The sequence below is a fragment of the Dysidea avara genome, chromosome 4 (genome assembly GCF_963678975.1).
Source record: "Dysidea avara chromosome 4, odDysAvar1.4, whole genome shotgun sequence".
In the NCBI taxonomy this organism is placed as follows: Eukaryota; Metazoa; Porifera; class Demospongiae; order Dictyoceratida; family Dysideidae; genus Dysidea; species Dysidea avara.
In genome coordinates this window covers 10693153-10711742 of record NC_089275.1, presented here as the reverse complement: position 1 = coordinate 10711742, position 18590 = coordinate 10693153, and the positions used below count along the sequence as shown (strand labels likewise).

The 18590-nt window shown below is 36.2% G+C and overlaps 2 protein-coding genes across 2 annotated transcripts; both read right to left on the bottom strand.

Moving 5' to 3' along the window:
* Window positions 1-731: 731 nt before the first annotated feature.
* On the bottom strand, window positions 732-1610 carry LOC136253546 (uncharacterized). Its single transcript, XM_066046214.1, has one exon. The coding sequence runs from the start codon at window positions 1608-1610 to the stop codon at window positions 732-734; it is 879 nt and encodes a 292-aa protein (XP_065902286.1).
* A 92-nt stretch (window positions 1611-1702) lies between these two features.
* On the bottom strand, window positions 1703-11159 carry LOC136253545 (neoverrucotoxin subunit alpha-like). Its single transcript, XM_066046213.1, has 3 exons — window positions 11087-11159; window positions 10806-10901; window positions 1703-4169 (listed from the first exon to the last, which is right to left on the bottom strand). The coding sequence occupies exon 3, from the start codon at window positions 4154-4156 to the stop codon at window positions 1703-1705; it is 2454 nt and encodes an 817-aa protein (XP_065902285.1). The 5' UTR covers window positions 4157-4169; window positions 10806-10901; window positions 11087-11159.
* Window positions 11160-18590: the final 7431 nt, after the last annotated feature.

The window sequence follows — 18590 nt, the reverse complement described above, 5'->3', positions numbered from 1 at the left end:
ACTGTTGTAGCAGAAAATTATATTGTGGTGGAAACTTTTCCATTATGCTGCACATCATGTTATTAAAGCTTTACAGTGACCAGCACTGTTGGTCTGACAGAAACATATAAACTTCATTATGCTAGCATTTTATATATATATATATATATATATATGCCTTTTATCTCGCCTAAAATTATGCCAGCATAATTGATGCCAACCTAATACTGCCTTTTTTTGAGCAGCAAGCGAGGTTTTCTGTCCTGTAAAATGATCATAGTCAATCTTTTCAGTATCAAAATACAGGTTAACTTGATTGATAGCAGCAAATGATAAAATTTGAGGCAGTGGGATGAAAAGTGATGAGGGTGGTGATGAGATAAGTTTGCTTGCCATTATCACTGCACAAACTGCTCTCTTTGTTGTTATCACTTTGTAGAAGTGCTGTTACAATAGCTTCTGAACCTCTCAACGTCTAGGACTGAAACGTTGTTCACCATATCTAGATAAATGACAGAATATGCAACAAAAAAAAGTGCAAATATGTGAGGTTCTTGCAGATTAGGTCACACAATTATTTGGAAAGTACCTTCCTTTATTTATATTAACAGTATGAAAAAATAATGATGAAAAAAGTTGAAAAAGTTGTACAATAACTATAAGTGTATAAAAGCTTAGTGTATATGCATAAAAGTTATTGGATGAGGTTTGGTATGACGAAATGGGTCTTCCTGCATGCATATAATAAAGTTTCACCTCCACCATGTTAACCTTTGAAGCCATCCCTTACTATCTTTACTTCCCTCTTTCTGCTTTGCTTTTAAAGATTCCTCTACATCAAATGACTGTGCTCCAGCCATTACTTTAGCTTGATCTAGTGCATCTTTGTAGAAAGCAACTCGATCTTGGTAGCCATCATTGGCGTCACGTTCTTCTGACCGTATAAGCAGCTCTATATATTGTATTTCTGTTAAAGGGTTAGGTTTCAGGGCAATTTCATCTAAGCGCTGTAAGCATTGCTGAGTAATTTTGACTTTCTTTAAAATTTCATCATGCACATACTCAAGTGCTTCTTCAATATTTTTAACCATATTTTCTACTGCTTTTTTTCCTGCAGAGGCAACATTGTATTTATTTTTAAGATCTTTAGCAGTTTTGGTGACTGTTTTCTTAGTTGTTATTATTCTATAATTTTTGTTGTAGTGTTCTCGCCATCCACAGCCACCTGGACATACATCACAATATGCAGTTTTACCTGAGCCCTTCATAGCAGCGCATCCATGCTTTCGTTCATCATGAGCAATACCACAGGGATAATGACATGTATAATTGCATTTTAGGCAGTTAGTAACAAATTCATTCTGTATTGTAATCCTTTCTGGAACCTCTTCATCAATTTCGTATGTAAAATTTTTATTCGCTTCCACATCAGCTTTGTGTTTGAGTAAAATTCTCTCTTCTTCCTGCATTTGTTTCAATTTTGATAAGCCAATTTTGACTTGATCTTGGAAACCAATAACTGCTACTTCAAGCTGCTGACGCTCTGTTAGAACTTGCCGTGTCATGGTTAAACTTTTAGTTTGTATCCGTTCAAAACTTTTAAAGAATAGCTCAAATGAGCTATATCCCATATCCCAAAATATTTTGTCAAAGTTTGCAGCTTCCGAAACTTCTGTGTTACTAGAATTCACAAACAAAGCTGAATTATTAAATTTGAAGTATTTTAGACAAGGAATATCAGCATTTTTGATACTGGAGGAAGCTGGCCATCAGCGAAGGTTGTCATGACAAAAATGTTTTCGCTAACATCTTTGCCAAATATTGACAAAATTGAATCATATATGTATCTTTGGGTGTGAGTGAGACGTGCACAAGATGACTGCACTACGAAGCCAATTCCATCCAACTGATCAATTGCATATGCACCTTTTGATGAGAACATGTTTCGTATTTGATCAGTAATTTCCTTGTCACGCTTTAATCCAGCTGTATCTCCAAATCCAGGTGTATCTATGATGGTAAGGTTATAATCAATTGACAAGCCTTCTGTTTTGTAGAACGTATAAGCTGTAATCCAGGTTGTCTGGCTTTTTGCTTGGGTATGGCCACCTTCATCAATTACTAGTTTAAAACGGAAATCATCATTCCAATCAACTTTGAAAAGGTAATTGACCATTCCATTTATAAGAGTTGTCTTTCCTGCACCAGTTGCACCTACCACTATTAAAACTTTTTTTCTCGATGCAATAGCTGGCTTTTTACCAAATGAGCACCAGGAAATCATATCATTTTGATTCTTCATATCCTGGTTCATTTTTATCTGATAAATTGCTGGAGGTATATTTTTAACAAACTTTGCGAGACTTGCATTTTGTTTAGTCCTGTGAGCTACAGGAAGAGCTATAGTTCTAATACGTGTGCTGTCTGTGTTAGTTATATGTGTGTCAGTATCAAAAGTGGCAGTCACTTTAAACAAATAAAGAGAATCAGACATTAATCCTTTCATTTCTGCGCAAGTGCAATCATTGTCAAGGACTTTTTGTTGCCAATTTAATTCTCCTTCCCTCTTATAAGTTATGGTATAGGATAAAATTATCTGGGTGCCACATTCTGGTGGTGACCATTGCAGTGAAATGCTGTCGTATGTTTTCTTTTCCACAGTTGGTACACTAGGAGTGCTGGGGGGCAGGGTACCTATAACTGTACCACTTTGATATATGTACATTGTTGCGTTTTGCTCAACCTTTTCCTGATCAGCTATGGAAATGTTATCATTAAATATATTTTCATTTAGCAACATAATATAGCCTATTCCAACTTCTGCATGGTTTTCCACATAGTATTGCTTAAAATTTTTAATGCAAAGATGTAAACTACTTAAAAATTGTTCATTTTGGTACCATGGATTATGCTCCGAAATGCTTTTGGTATCATTTTCTTGAAAATGCAAATACTTCACCATGTTATCTAATTGTGTTGTATCCTGTTGGATGAATGAGATGTTAAAGCAAAATACAGTTGATAAACCAAGATTTTCAAATTCAGCTTTTGTCCTAACTAGAGGTATGCAATCGCAGTGCTGTATAAGAGTTTCAAGCTGCATCAACATTTTGTTTTGAGATTGTAGCCAATTTGAAATTGTTTCAGGATTAAATGGAGACGATAAAGCATTTTCTATCATCTTCTGTATCTCTGAATGGTCAATGCTTCCTCGGCATACATGTGGTAAAAAAATTGCTAATTGTTCGGCAATGCGACATTTAAATGTTTTTATGATGTCTCTATGCTGACATATTTGTGAATGCAATTCTGGTAAAAAAGAATAAACTTTAGTGTACCGTTTAATTAATTTGTCTGCTTCAAAGTGTTGATGGTCAAGTGCTATCAGTATATTTTCAATTTGATCAACATAGGACAATGGTACATTTTGCAAAACTTTTGGAGCTTTTGTAAATAGCTTTACAAGAGGAAACATTTGTGCTCTTATTTGCAAAGGCTTTTTGTTGCTGTAATAAGCAGGCAGATTTTTATAAAATTCTATTGCATCTTTAGCACTCGCAGCTGTAAAATTTGGAGGAATGTCACAGTAAATCTTGCAATTCCATTTGCTGATTTTCTCTTTGTATTTGTCTAAGTTTTCGTTTTTAGCTATTGCACTGGCCACAGTAGTCATAATTGTTTTTATATCCTCTTTTTTATCTTCGTCACTGATCGTGCAACTAAACATTAATGCAGTTTCAAATCCATGCAAAATTGCGAGTACAAAATGTGTGGCAATTTTTGAATTTTTGGAATATTGCATGCTGTGCATCTTTTCCATCTGAAGATATTCATACCTGCAAGCTGTCCAGTGTCTGATGGTAATGTAAGCAGTATTTGAAGTAGTGGTAAAATTGCAAATACATTCAGTTGATCCTGATGCTTTTACCAAACCTGCAAGCAAGCTCAATTTTAGCTCACTGTCCAAACCAAATGAAGAACCTTTTTCATTCACGGTATTGGTATTTATAATCTCGTAACCAGAGCTAACTTCATTGTTGGATAATGATGCTTGCTTAATAACTTCAGCACCCCAGAGGCTAGTTCCTGGTATGAGCTGATCTGTAAAGCAGTCATAAAGCATTCCCAACTGGAAGGATCTTCCTAAGCATGATTTGCGTTCATTTTCTTCACTCATGGTGGCTTGGTTTCTGTACAACAAGAATGTATCAATGACAACTTGTATGAAATACAAAACCATACATACATACATACATACATATTGTACTATAGGTTGTATGTTGAATACAAATGCACATTAATTTATGAAGTAGCACAAAAACTACAGTAACTGTGCTAGTTGGTGACTTAATATTGGCTGATGTTTATCAAGATGGATATTTGGTTAAAATTTCAAGTACAAGTTCATACACATGGTAGCGAGCACTGAACGAGTTTCAGCCTTAGCTAGCTACATAAAAGTTTAAATTGACTGTGCACAATTAGCATTTTTCGAAGAGTTAAATTTTCAAAAAACCACTGACAGCTCTTTGAATAATTCAAAAATTAAACTCCTTTAAAAATAACCCATTATATAGTATGACATTGTATTCAGCAAGCATGTGTTTACAGAAGTGTGTATTAAACTAAACTACAATTGCAATGGCATGTCATGGCTATACATTGTTATTCCAAGCCAATTTCTAGTAAGCAGCTGGATTGGCTCAAGATTCCCTCTGCACATGGGCATGTGCAACAATTCATACTCTCGTTGTTTCAGTCTTGTCTGCAGAACAAAATTTCTATATTTCATTGTAGACATGATATCCCCTTATCATTTGTATTGTTACATGTAGCCATTTTGATAACAGTCCGCTTAGCTAATTGCTCACTAGCAAAATTATTTTTGTAGGTGCTCACACAGTATTTGAGTGTTTGAAAATAAAACCTACGAAATTAATTTTACCAGCTGCTCTTTGAAAATTTTCCCTTCACAATTAACCCATTACATGCTATAGTACGTACTTGGTGTTTCAATTCCAGAGTTATCACACAGTACAAAATTAGTGCATGCTAGGGATCATAAAGGTTTGGGATTTTCTGACTAAAAATATCACCCTAAAACCAGCCTCACAATACCAGCCTCACAATACCTTTAAAGTATCTTGGCAGTATTGGTTAGGGACAGCCTGTATAACCAAGCCAAAATGTTCCTTCAGTACAACCTGAAAAGCTACTAATATGTTGCTACATTTAAAAAAAATATTCAGTGGGATTTTCTGACTGACGACTGCCTGACTGACTGACTGACTGACTGATGCCTTCAGACAAGTGTAACTCGATAACGGATAAGGCTACAGGCTTTACTATTCACTGTTTGATGTTGCTTCAGCCTTACAGGTGCCTTTTGACATACCACAGTATGTACAATGTATGCTTCGTGAACTTGTCCATGTTCTCCTTTGTGTACCATTTATCTTTGCTGACAGTGCAAGGTGTTGATTCACAATAACATCTCGGGATAGCTTCCCTACGATTGTAACGGGAATTGTCCCAAGTTTTTGTTGTGACTGAATTGTTTGCAGTGGTCCTTCTCACAGTGTTCTTCATTTGCAATGCTGTGTTAGGGGTTGAACATTATGCTGAAAATAATCATTTGAACTCAAATACACAAGAAACAAACATACCAGCCAGCACAGAAAGTCAAGCAGCACGTACTAAATAAATTATTAGCAGGAAGCCACTAATGCACTATCGTGAATAAATGAACACCTTGGATTGTGAGCAAAAAGAACGGGGACAAAGGAAAGTCCATGATGCGTGTATTGTACATACTGTGGCTGGTGAAAAGGTACATCTTGGTGGGAAGTGACGTCAAACAGTCAAGAAATCAAGCCCATAGCTATATCCATTGTCGAAGTATGCTTGGCTGAAGGCATCAGTTAGTCAGAATAAAATTCTGTTAAATAGAATTTTTTTTAAATTCCATAGAAACTTTTTGGAAGGGTTTAGGGTTGGTCTGAAGTAGGGTTGGGTGGTATTTCAATAATACCGTAGTACCGTGGTATGAAAACATGGCGGTACTAAAATCTTAATACAAACAGAGCCAGCGATAATACCGTTTGTGTGATAAGATAATACTGTTTGTGCAATAATATGCAATACCGCAATACAATGCGCATGCATAATTATTTTAAACATCACAATAGTTTTAAAATGGCGGACAGGGAACTGGTAGAAGTGGCAGAAGAAGGAGATAATACCAAAGGACACATATTGGTGAAGAAGCCACATACCACCAGCAAAGTGTGGGCACACTTTGGTCTGAAAGGTGATGAAAACGGAACATCTGTTTACGGAAATTAACAAACCAATATGCCGCCACTGTCACAAGTCTGTCTTAGCAAAGTGATCGAACACAAGCAATTTAGCTATTCTCACATTTTCAAGATAATCACCCAGAAATATATCAGCACAAAGACCAGCCAATCAGCCTACAATTGGGGAAGCTATCCAGAGAGGTATATGGTATGAGGCTGGTTCGAAGAGAGCTAAAGAACTGGATCATGCCATTGCTTATTTTCTTGCTAAAGATATGCAGCCCTTTTACACTGTAGAGAAACCAGGTTTTCAGAAGATGGTAAACATTTTTGATCCGAAGTATACCTGACCTTCAAGAAATTATTTTTCTGAGAAAGAAATACCCAGGATGTACAGTCAGTGAGAGACGGTGTTGTGAAGCCAGCAGTTACCAAGGCCAGTTCTATGCAGTGACTACAAATTTGTGGATGAGCTGTGTAAGGCACCCATTCATGAGTTTTACAATTCATTTTATTGATGATAAGTGGAAATTGAAGACATTTTGTCTTGATACAGTGCCTGTTTTACAATACCACACAGGACAAAACCTGGCAGAAGCTGTTGAAGATATACTGGCAAATTGGGAACTTGATCCAGCCAATTTGATATGTGCAACAACTGATAATGGGTCAAAATTTCAGCATTCTATATTTTGGACTGGATGGGGATCAGCTGCTTTGGGCACAATTTGGATCTTTGTATCAACAAAGCCATACAGATGGACAGAATACAGAGGGCTAAAGGAAGATGTCATTCGTTAGTTGCAGTTTTCAATAGAAGTTGGAAGAAGAACAGGGACTTACGGGAGAAACAAATTCAGCTTGGCATTGACCAGCACAAGCTAATCTCAGATGTTACGACATGGTGTGGTTCCAGCTTTCAGATGATTAATAGAATTTTGGAGCAACAAAAAGCCATTACTTCAGTGTTGGCTGAAGACCATAAGAACTGGCATCACATGCAGGAATTTTTAGTTTTGGAAATTGTGGCTGCTGTTTTAAAATTCACGGATGCACTGTCTGGAGAGAAACACCTTACTATCTCTGTTGTGCGGCCACTGCTTAAACATATTGTAGATGAAGTTCTTGTTGTATCAGCTGAAGACAGTTCCCTCAGCAAAGAAATGAAGGAGATTTTATTCAAATATATTATGTAGCAGAAGAAGTGTCTGACTTGCTAGACAAGTGTACTTACAGGTACCTTGACCCATGCTTTAAAGCAAGATGTTTGAGTAATACAGAATGAGCTCTGGCTCAAGTTAAAGATGAACTGAGGATATTTCGGCTTAACAGATGGTCACAATAGAATGACGATTCTGATGCTACTGCAGTTGTTCCATCACCAAAGAAAACAAAGAAACTTGGTGCTATTCTTAAAAGAATCATGCCTCCACGAAGTGGTGACTGCAGAACACATCAACAATTGGTACAAAGAGAGATGTCACGATATGAAGATATAGCAGATTTGGAGCCAGACTAAGATCCCCTCAAGTGGTGGTATATTGAAGCAAAACATTTTCCGATACTAGCACAACTTGCCCCCAAGTACTTGTGTGCATGTGCTACTAGTGTCCCCTCTGAACAGGTGTTCAGTAATGCTGGTTACATAGCAAATCATCTTCATGTATGTCTTTCACCAGACAAAGTGAACAAACTTGTGTTTTTATCAAAAAACTTGTAATCTTTCCCAGGTAGTGCAGGTACTTTACAGCGTTTACTCATGATTTTGTATTAGAACTTGTGTACTTTTAACTATCATTACAGCATTTATACTGATGTTTTTGTATAAGCACTTGTGATCTTTCCTAGGTTTTGTATTTGTGTTTTCATTTGTACTTTCCTATGTTGTACTTAAATTATGATAAAATCACATAAATATTTAAAAATGCATGTTTCTCTGTGCTGTTGTTACCACATAGCATGGCAATACTTGCAATTATCGCACAGTCACCTTATTGAAATAATTGCCAGTGGAAAATACCAGTACCACCCAACCCTAGCCTGAAGACATTTTTGGGCTTGGTTGTGCCTAACCAATACAATGAAGAGAAATTGAGGCTGGTTTTAGGGTGATATTTTTGGTTGGATAAGCCCAGTTCTGCATGATCCATGATCCTACTTACTACCATACTGTATGGAATGGTGTATATGGTAGTTGGGTACTCTCTTCTCCAACAAATATCTTATATACCATATCTATAACACAAGCACATGACTATGGGTGGTGGAAGGGTGATGGAGGTGGTATATAGGTGGGAAGGCAATTTGTATATCAACATAAAATGGCAAAGCAGGTCATATGGAGTCTCCACCCTTTATATGTAGGGCCCTCAAGACCACTTTGACCACACAAACTAAAAGAAATAAACCTAGTGAGCAGCTGTCCAAGCTTCATATTCCAGCTAACCAGTGGCTTTCCATGCAAGGTGCCAGAATATTCCCAGTGGCTTGTGCACATCTCTAGAAATCCACTCGTAACAAATAAGTGGCATGACTCTGTGGTGTGAATGTGTAGAGTATAAGTATGGTTATCCAGTCATGGTGAAAAGTAAACTTCAATATCATCACTATTAGCTATTCTATAATGAACAGAAAGTGGTGGAGGTAGGGTTCAATATCAACATTGCTACTGTTGTCAGACAGTAAGCTAATAGTCACATTCTAAACTTCATCATGTCTTTAAGTTAAAGAAAGAAACCCATACACTGTAGTTGATGTTAAGAGGTAGCTACTTCTATAATCGAGGTGCTATGGTAGCTAGTAGGATCATGGAGGTTTGAGCTTGCTTTTTGCCCCAAAATATCACCCAAAAACTTAATTTTCTTTCATGACAGTTTGGCAGTATTGGTTAGACCCATAAACTCCCCCAAATGTTTTAATAAAATTTTAAACATCTTCTGTTCAGCAAAATTTTCTGCTGGCTAACTGATGTTTTCAGCCAAGTGTAACTCGATTTTCGATAAGACTATGGACTGGATTTCTTAACTAGATGTTAAACGTTACTTCAGCCCGAGACATGCCTTTTTGCCAACCACAGCAGCTACAATACATGCATCATGGACTTGCCATTGTCCTCCTTTGTGTCCTATTTCTTTCCCTGCTACCGCATATATATGTGTGTCAATTTGTTATGGCTTCAGTGCTTACTAAGTAAGTTCCATGGATTGATCACAGAGCTCTTCTTGTACCTTTCTTTTTCCACAACACAGACTGTAGAATGGGCGGAACACAGCTGGAGACAAAGTGGAATGGCCACCTTGCATTTCAGTTAATTGATGGTTGGGGCATGCATTCAGTCATAATTTCTGTAGTGACTGGATTGATTGCAGAGGTGCTTCTTATACTGTTCTTCATTTGTAATGTTGTATAATGGGTAGAACACAGCTGAAAATAAAGAAAAATGACCACCTTGGATTTCTGTTAATTGATAGTTGGAAGCAACTTACACTGTATTTGACATTGAATAATGTGCATAGTCAACTCTCTATTCTGCTATAAGATGTACATATATGGTACTTTGTGTGTGCATGGAGAAAGACTGCTTTCTGGTTGGTATTCTTCAGTCACAGTGATTTGGTAAGACAATCATATGTTGTGAGAGTCTGTAAAGCATCATTCACATTCTATCAGAGCTATACAGTGCAAAGAGTTTAGTCTCATCTCCATATCAAAATCATCATTTTTCCAGTGCCTACTTCGTGATCATTTGTAGATGTTGGAAGCCATGCCAATCGCACAATTTCATCAGTCACTGGTCGCTAGTCTTCCCTTATATAATTCGATGTATCTAATCAGATTAAGTTATGGCACAAGCAAACAAGAGAGTATGTGTAACAGTAGTCTATAATGTGAGTCTTCCCTTTACAACTCTGAGAAGTATGCTGTAGTATGTTCACTATTGTACATAATTACATATACATGCTGTGAGGTGCGTTACATCAAACACCTGTTGTCTTCTCCCCAACTGTGGCAGAACTTCTTATATTTATATACGGTAGTGTACAGTGAAGTGTTAGCTGTGGCCGGTGGTGATAATTAATATGTAGCACTTGTAAGCTTCTTTATGCATGCACTGCATGCATAACATGTGTGCAGTGTTGCAAGCCTTGTATCGGATAACTATATTATAATTATGTACTTTTCAAAATATCAATTTTCGGATTTATTCAGTATAATGCACTAGCTATCAGATACTGACTGGAAACACACATAGCTAATGAATAAGGAATAAGGAATAGGAATTACTGAAAAAAACCTATAAAACAAAAGATTGCTGGTGCAAATCAGCAAGGCTCGTGGTTACATGGAGTGAACCCACAAAGACTGACAGCTTCATGCAAAGTACGTAAGCAGAGTCAAAATAGGAATTTGTGACATTGCATGACATAACTATTTATCTTGCAGATTTTACACAAGTGATCTCTTCTTGTTTTGTAGGTTTTTCAGCAATTCCTGTTCCTTATTTTAACATATCTAGTGTATACTTACTTTACTAATAATTGGGTGTGCTGCTCTCAGTACTTTCCAACTCTTTTTTTTTGTATAAAATGGTTGTACCACTGCGAAACTATCTTTGGGAAATACCTGCAAAAAATATCGTAAATGTTTGAGACACAAATACAGTGTTTAACAACACTGACATAATATTTAAATATAATGAAAATGAAACTATGATTTAAAGTATTTAGCAGTACTGTACATCATGCAAGCTAGAGATAGTTACAGATGCATACAATATTGACACAATACATAATTATGTAGTCATGTACCTTCAACAGTGATTTATCATAAAGATATCTACCTGACGGTTCTTTCGTTCTACTATGAAATAGCGATGTTGGTCTGTGCTATTTATTCATGTCAGAGATGACATCATAGTTGACTAAGAAACCAGTATAATCTCACCACAAATACGTCACTATCAGGCTGTCTTAACACCCTTTAGTCACATATCATCACTTATGATTTTAAGTGGTAACATAGTAATTTTCATACTACATGACCTTTTAAGCTCTATGTATAGATAATTTGAGAACATAGCATCTGACATTAATTTTATACAGGGTGTGTAAATATGTTAGTTGGTATATACAATATATAACCTATGGCTATGAGGTGTGTTGCACTTATATACTTCTGAGAAAGTTTACCCCCAAGCCTGAACAGCAAGGGATTTATCAATTTGATGGCCAAGGTTGAAGGATGTACATGTATACATGTATAAGCACAATACGCCAAGGTAGCCATTTACTGTAATTTATAACTAACTCACATTACACAGATTATTAGCACACCATACACAGGGTCGCACAAGCTACCTTAACAAAGTAACTCATGCATATTACGCTGCACTTTGGCAACGTATATACATGTCCTTTGGACACTATCACATTAGCTGGACACCTTTTACATATCCACAGTTCATACACTTTGGCTACAACCCACAATCTACATGTTGCGAAGATTGTCCATGATACCCCTAGGACTTGTCTATTCATATTAAAAAACATACAAAACAGCAATGTTACCTGCTGCTAACCATCATCAAAGTTTTCAGGTATGTCTATAAAATGAACCTATAGTGCTTGAACTTTTATTGGCTGGGATGATTGAACCCAGTGCAGTGCGGGTTACTAGCCTGCACTGATTGTGGTCATAATGGCATGGTTGATTGCTCACCCACCACCATGTTAGTGTTTCACATGCCCTCTCTTAGATGAGTACACTCTTATCTGGGACCAGGTAATGGTATCTGCTCCCAGGTAGGTACAGCATATAATAAACTGTATACTTATATTACCTGCAATTTGTCCTAATATACAACTGGAAGCTCCTTTGAAGTATAACATCGACTAATATACCACCACAACAGTGTTGAAGATCAAAAGTGCCAAGCTGTGATGCCATGCCAAACTATGGTATGTAACTGGTATACCACAGTTGGTGGATATGGTTACCATGTAGGGTTAACTTCACACATTCCACAAAATCCACAACAGTTTTGGTTATTCATTTCATGGATGGATCACTCAAGTTTATCTCTGACTCCGTCTGGACCACTTCAAAAGTCATGAGTGACTTGGAGTGGATGAAGAAGAGTACTGGGTAAATCCAAACAATTATTCTTTCACACACAGGTACAGTAACTGTTGTTCTATACAGTGTTATCTCGAATTGTTTCATTTGTTTAGACACAGTCACTAAACTGTTTTTTCACTTTCTGCAAACAGTTGCAATTGTATTATGGAAATCAATATTACATATTAAAATGGCTACTGATATCAGATTGTAGGCTTTGTGGACAGGGTAACTAGTTCTTTATTTTGATTTTTTGTTGACAAAGTTACTACATGCTGCTTCTAAGGAATATTAGCGCCAGTGTTCTTAGTATGTGGCTGAAGCTGTTACTATAAACTCATAACATTATAATTTAATTGCAAATACCCACATTCATTGATTCCAGGAACTATAACTAAATATTTTTTTGGCCATTTCCAAGAACCTTTTAAATTACGTTTGCAATGGTTCACATGATTTGACAGATGTTTGAATTTCTTGTTGCCTTGGTTACATGCTGCTTCTAAGGAATGTTAGCACCAGTGTTCTTAGTATGTGGTTGAAGCTGTTACTGTAAACTCATTGTTACAGTAATTTCAAAGGGAAATCCACTCAGCAAAACTGATTTTCAGTGGAGCCTTGTATATACACACATAAAAATATATACCTAACACAAAAATAAAAACTACTTACAAATTACACAAAATGTGTACACAAAATAATAATAGCTAACATTTTAAATTTAATCCCAAATATATATATACTCACATTCACTGATTCCAGGAATAAGAAAATATTTTTCCTTCTTGTGGTATATTTCTAAGAACTCTTTAAATCATCACATTTGCAATGGTTTGATGGATAGCCAGGGCACTCCAAATCTTTATTTTGAATGTCTTGTTGCCATAGTTACATAATATTAGCGCCAGTGTTCTTAGTATGTGGTTGAAGCTGTTACTGTATTAAAAGCAATAACATGGTAATTTAATCTTAAATACCCACATTAATTTTATTGATTCCAGGAACAGGGAAAATATTTTTTTCCTGCTTTGAGGTACATTTCCATAGACTCCTTAAATCATTATGGTTACATGATTTGATGGTTAGCCAGATCTTTATTTTGAATTTCTCATTGACATGGATGCAGGTGCATGTATACACATTCATTCTTTCCAGGAACTGGTAAAATGTATTTTTTCTGGCTTAGATTTCTATGTGCAGGAAGCCTTACTTAGTGCATAGTACATGTAAACAAGTAGAGACATGCAAGAAGATTGTTAATTTTTATTCCAATGATTGTGATAATGTTGACAAAGTTAGATGCTACTTCAAAGGAATATTAGCTTCAGTGTTCTTAATATGTGGTACTGTAAAGTCATAACATTAATCTTTAATTTAATCACATGGCCAAATACAGGTGTATGCATACACATTCATTGATTCCAGGAACTGTTTTTTTTTATTTCTAGCTTACATTTCTAAGTATATAGTCATACATTTCCAAGAACAGAGGAAGCCATACTTGGTGCATAAGATACAAGAAGATAAGTAACTGTTAATTCTTATGATTATTATAATGTTTATCTGCTGTTTTGGCACATGAATGTCATCAACCACTGCTGCCATGGGATTATTCTTCTCAGATGTTGATTGTTGGGTAGACTAGTATTATAAACATATTGGCTGCTTTTTTGGGCTTGACTTTATTCTTTATTGTCTTGACTGCCTTTGTGTGATAAATTTCAAATTCTGTTGGGGGTCAAATGTGAAATGTAATTTGTGATAATGAATACTTGAGAATTTAGTGTCAGGAACCACTTTCGTCCCTCCAGATTCTTCTACTCAAGCCACAACAGTTTGCATGTACAACCCATGCATACACTGTTAAATAAGGTTTTTCTGAAACACCTTTTGAGGTGATACAGCAGCTCTAGACTCTTCTCTGACTGATCTGCTGTTATACCCATGGGGTTGTTCTAGACTAGTATACCATTGATTATTTTGATATTTAAAAAAAATGTTACGTTATCTAATATACTTACATTATTTTTATCAACTCTCCCTAATTCTTATGGTTTTCAGTTTGCATTTATAATCTAAACAAAACTAGCCAAACTGAGAAAACTGGGTGCAGCCTTGAGAAAATGTTGTGAAATCAAAGGTGCATGGTGACCAAGAAATGGCTGTTAATGAAAATGGGTTCAGCCTTCAATAGTCTGGGTGAAAAGTTGTGATATCAAAGATGGTGCCCAAGAAATGACAGCAAAATGATGTTAAATGCTAAATTAACAATGAAATTAATTTTAATAATGCACAGCATTTATTACAATTTATTAGCAATAACATCATTGCAATCATTTCATGGCTACCACATCTGATTTTTCACAACATTTTCACCCACGCTGTTGAAGGCCACACCCATTTGTCACAGCTTGGCTGTTTTTGTGCAAATTTCATGTACTCTGCATGACCCCAAAACCAGCTATGTAGGGTGCATAGTTTCTGGTTTATTTTTACCCACATTTCTACTTATCCACAGGCACAATAATAATTGAAGACAGAAATTAATTATTAGTATTTTGTTATATTAATTTTTGGTAATATTATAGTATTGTAATACTCTAATAGAGCACACTTTTTTGAAAAATTCTAATAGAACGAACACAGAACATTTCATTGGGTGGATCTGTTGAAATTTTAAACTTTTACTATCAGCTAAGTAGATTTTAGCTAGAATCTTCATTTTTAAATTAGAAATTAAGTGAGGCAATCAGCAGTGGCTCAGCTTGGTTCAAACTCTGGTAATTTTTCATGCAGCTTTTCTGTACCGTGCATGGTGACTGCTCTATTAGAGTATGCAATTCAAAGTTGTTTACTTTTTGCTTTGTAATTTTGTAGCTGTTACTTCTTCCTATTTCCAACTACCAAAAGGTACTGCTATGATGCCTAGCCTATGTACACACCAAATTTCAAAATACTTCCATTAGCAATTTACCATGTAGCCCATGCAGTGGCAGATCCAGGGGTCACGTTCCCCCACCCCAATATATATATGTGACTGCATAGAGTAAAAACGGAAGCTTATGCACATTTTGAATATGTTTAGATTTTAAATCCTGTATGCTACATGTATATTTATAAAAGCTTTTTAATATTATCAAGTTATGTTCAATCCTTTGTCATGGAACTAGTGTTCATTGTGTACCCTACATCTGTTTCACGTGGTTGTAATCAGTGATTAAAATCAGTTTTTCTTCAAAAATTAGGCATGTTTAATCTTCCGTTTTTACTATATGCAGTCACATATTATAATATATTCCATGCAAGATCGAGATACTCTAAAAGAACAGTCAGTCAAATACTGTAATAGAACAGTCACCTCACCTAACACTTAAGAGTCCTCCACAGTTATAATCTTAGTGCTAGGATTATTTACTGCGAATTTGCATGGTCATTCTGTCACTGATCCCTATAGCAGGGGCGGATCCAGGAGATGGCAAGGGGAGGGGCACAAACAGGCTAAGGTGTAGACAATAGGGTGGGGCAGATTTACTGTGTTTTTGAAGCAGCAAAATAATAATCACCTCTTAGTTGTGTCTCACTGTTAACTTATCCATTATGGCCTTTACAGGTGGTTGTGAAGTCTAAAAGGCTATGAATGTCCTTACAAACCAACAACATGATAATTATTTTTAGAAGTGCTTAGTACGCATGAAGGTGCTGAGTGTTTGACAGTTATTTTGACTTTGGTTTTAGATATATAAGTTTACTGTAAACGGTAGTAATATGCATATATTTTTATGAGTGCTATTGATTTTGGCCTGACAAGGTTTAGTATTTTAATCAATAGAAGTATGGCTCCTCTACAAGCAGTACAAAGGAATGGGGAGGGGGGTATTTGCCCCAAATGCCCCATCCTGGATCCACCATTGTATAGCTCTTGATCAATGCAGGCCATTTATATAGAAAAGAAAGCATAATATGTGCCAAATTTGGAAAATCATATGGTCATGCCTGAAAAGAAAAAAAATTGAATTTTTGAAACTAGCATAGTGCTGTTAGCTACTAGAATAGCAAAAAACACTTTTCATATAATATTATTATTATTTCTAAAAAAAATCTGGTATTCTATGATTTATTCTACCCTTAACTGGGTAGGAATTTAACTTATAATGCTGTATTTCAGAACTAAATATTTAATGTGTCGAATCTGCCCATAAGGGTGATTTCCCAAAATTTGGCCACATATTTAGATATTTGTGCATAAAGGGGTGGGGTGCTCCATATACCTACTACCCTGGTAAACCCTGGATCCGTCCCTGTAGCAGTGACAAAATTTTAACTTTTTGCATGTTTTAACATACAAAAAATTAATAAGCACTGTGAACACATGAACTCACAGCACTGTGAACACATGAACTTATTACCTCCAATAGGCTCTTCAAATCTTAAAGTAATCTAATCATGGGCTTGCGTGGGCTGTCGACTATCGATTAAATTCAAGGGGGGTGCAATGACTGGGACTCCCTAACCAAGAATCCGGATAAGTGGGGTCCGGATAACTGAGGTGCCACTGTATTACCTAAAAATCAATGAGTATATATCATGGAATACAAATGTATGCACATGTTCAATATTATTATGCAACAGCAACTTGCTAAATTAAAATTCCATGTGTGACCATATTGATGATGTTCCAAAATTTGGTTGCTTATATGATTATAAATCTGCTTGTATAGCTAATCTTGAAATATAAGAGGTTCTTGGTAATCATGATAGTTAGCAGCTGTTGGGATTTTATTTCTTACAAAACCTTGAAGTCTAATCAAACTGCTGAATTGGAGGTGTTTTTCGTATTGGTCTGATCCATCCAACTATAGCTGCAATTTATTTCTGGTCACTCCACTTATCAGATATGTAATTAAGTGATATGTGGTGATCAAACTGAAGTGAACCATCACTAACCCAATCATTACATTGACAGCAATTGTGTTTGTAGTATCCTGACTGTACAGGGTTACTGCAAACAATATGAGAATGTTAGCAGTAAAACACTGCGCTTGGAAACTTTTAATCTCACTCTTGAATGGTTTTAAAGCATCTCAGTTAATAGAGCAGTCACCCTAATAGAGCAGTCAGGTAAGAAGTAAATAGTTACTCTCTTACAGCACTCATCTATGTATTGTAGAGAATTTAACACTGTTATAAGCCACTCTGTATGAAGCTTAACTAAAAAAGGTCACCCTGTAGAGAAAATCAGCTAGGAACAAGTCAACAAGTCACCCTGCAAAGTGTTAAACCTAATTTCAAACCACCCTGTAGAGTATTCAGCTAGAAACCAGTCACCCCAAAGAGAGTTCAACTATTTTTCAAGTCATCCTGTTGAGAGTTCAGCTGGAAATAATTACCTTGTAGAGAGATCAGCTAGAAACAAGCCGCCCTGTAGAAAGATCAGCTGAAAACAAATCATCTTGTAGAGCTAGAAACAAGTCACCCTGCGGAAAAGATCAGCTAAAAACAAACAGAGATCAGCTAGAACAAATCACCCTGTAGAAAGATCAGCTAGAAATAGGTCACACGGACTGTTAGTAGAGAGAGCAGCTAGAAGCAAATCTCTCAGTGGAGAGATCAGGTGGAAACAAATCACCTTGTACAGAGAAACAGATCAATCTGTAGAGAGATCAGCTAGAAACAAATCACCCTATAAACAGATCAGCTAGAAACGAATCACTTTGTAGAGAGATTAACAAGAAACAAGTCACCCTGCAGAGAGTTCAGTTACATTTCAAGTCAGCCTATAGAAAGTTTAGTAGAAACAAGCCACCCTGTAGAGAGATCAGTTAGAAACAAGTCACTATGTATGGAGAGTTCATGCAGCTATAAATAAGCAAGTCACCATGAAGAGAGATCAGCTAGAAACAAATCACCCTGTAGAGAGTTCAACTACATTTCAAGTCACCTTGTAGAGAGTTCAGCTATAGAAACAGGTTACAGATTAGAATCGAGTCACCCTGTAGAATGTTCAGCTAGAAACAAGTAATCCTGTAATAAGATCAGCTACATTTTAAATCACCCTGTAGTAAGAGAGATCAGCTCAAAACAAATCATCCTGTAGAGAGATCTGGTAGAAGCAAGTCACCCTGTAGAGAGTACAGCGAAAGAAGTCACACTGGAGAGAAATCAGCCAGAAACAAGTCACCCTGTAGAGATCAGCTA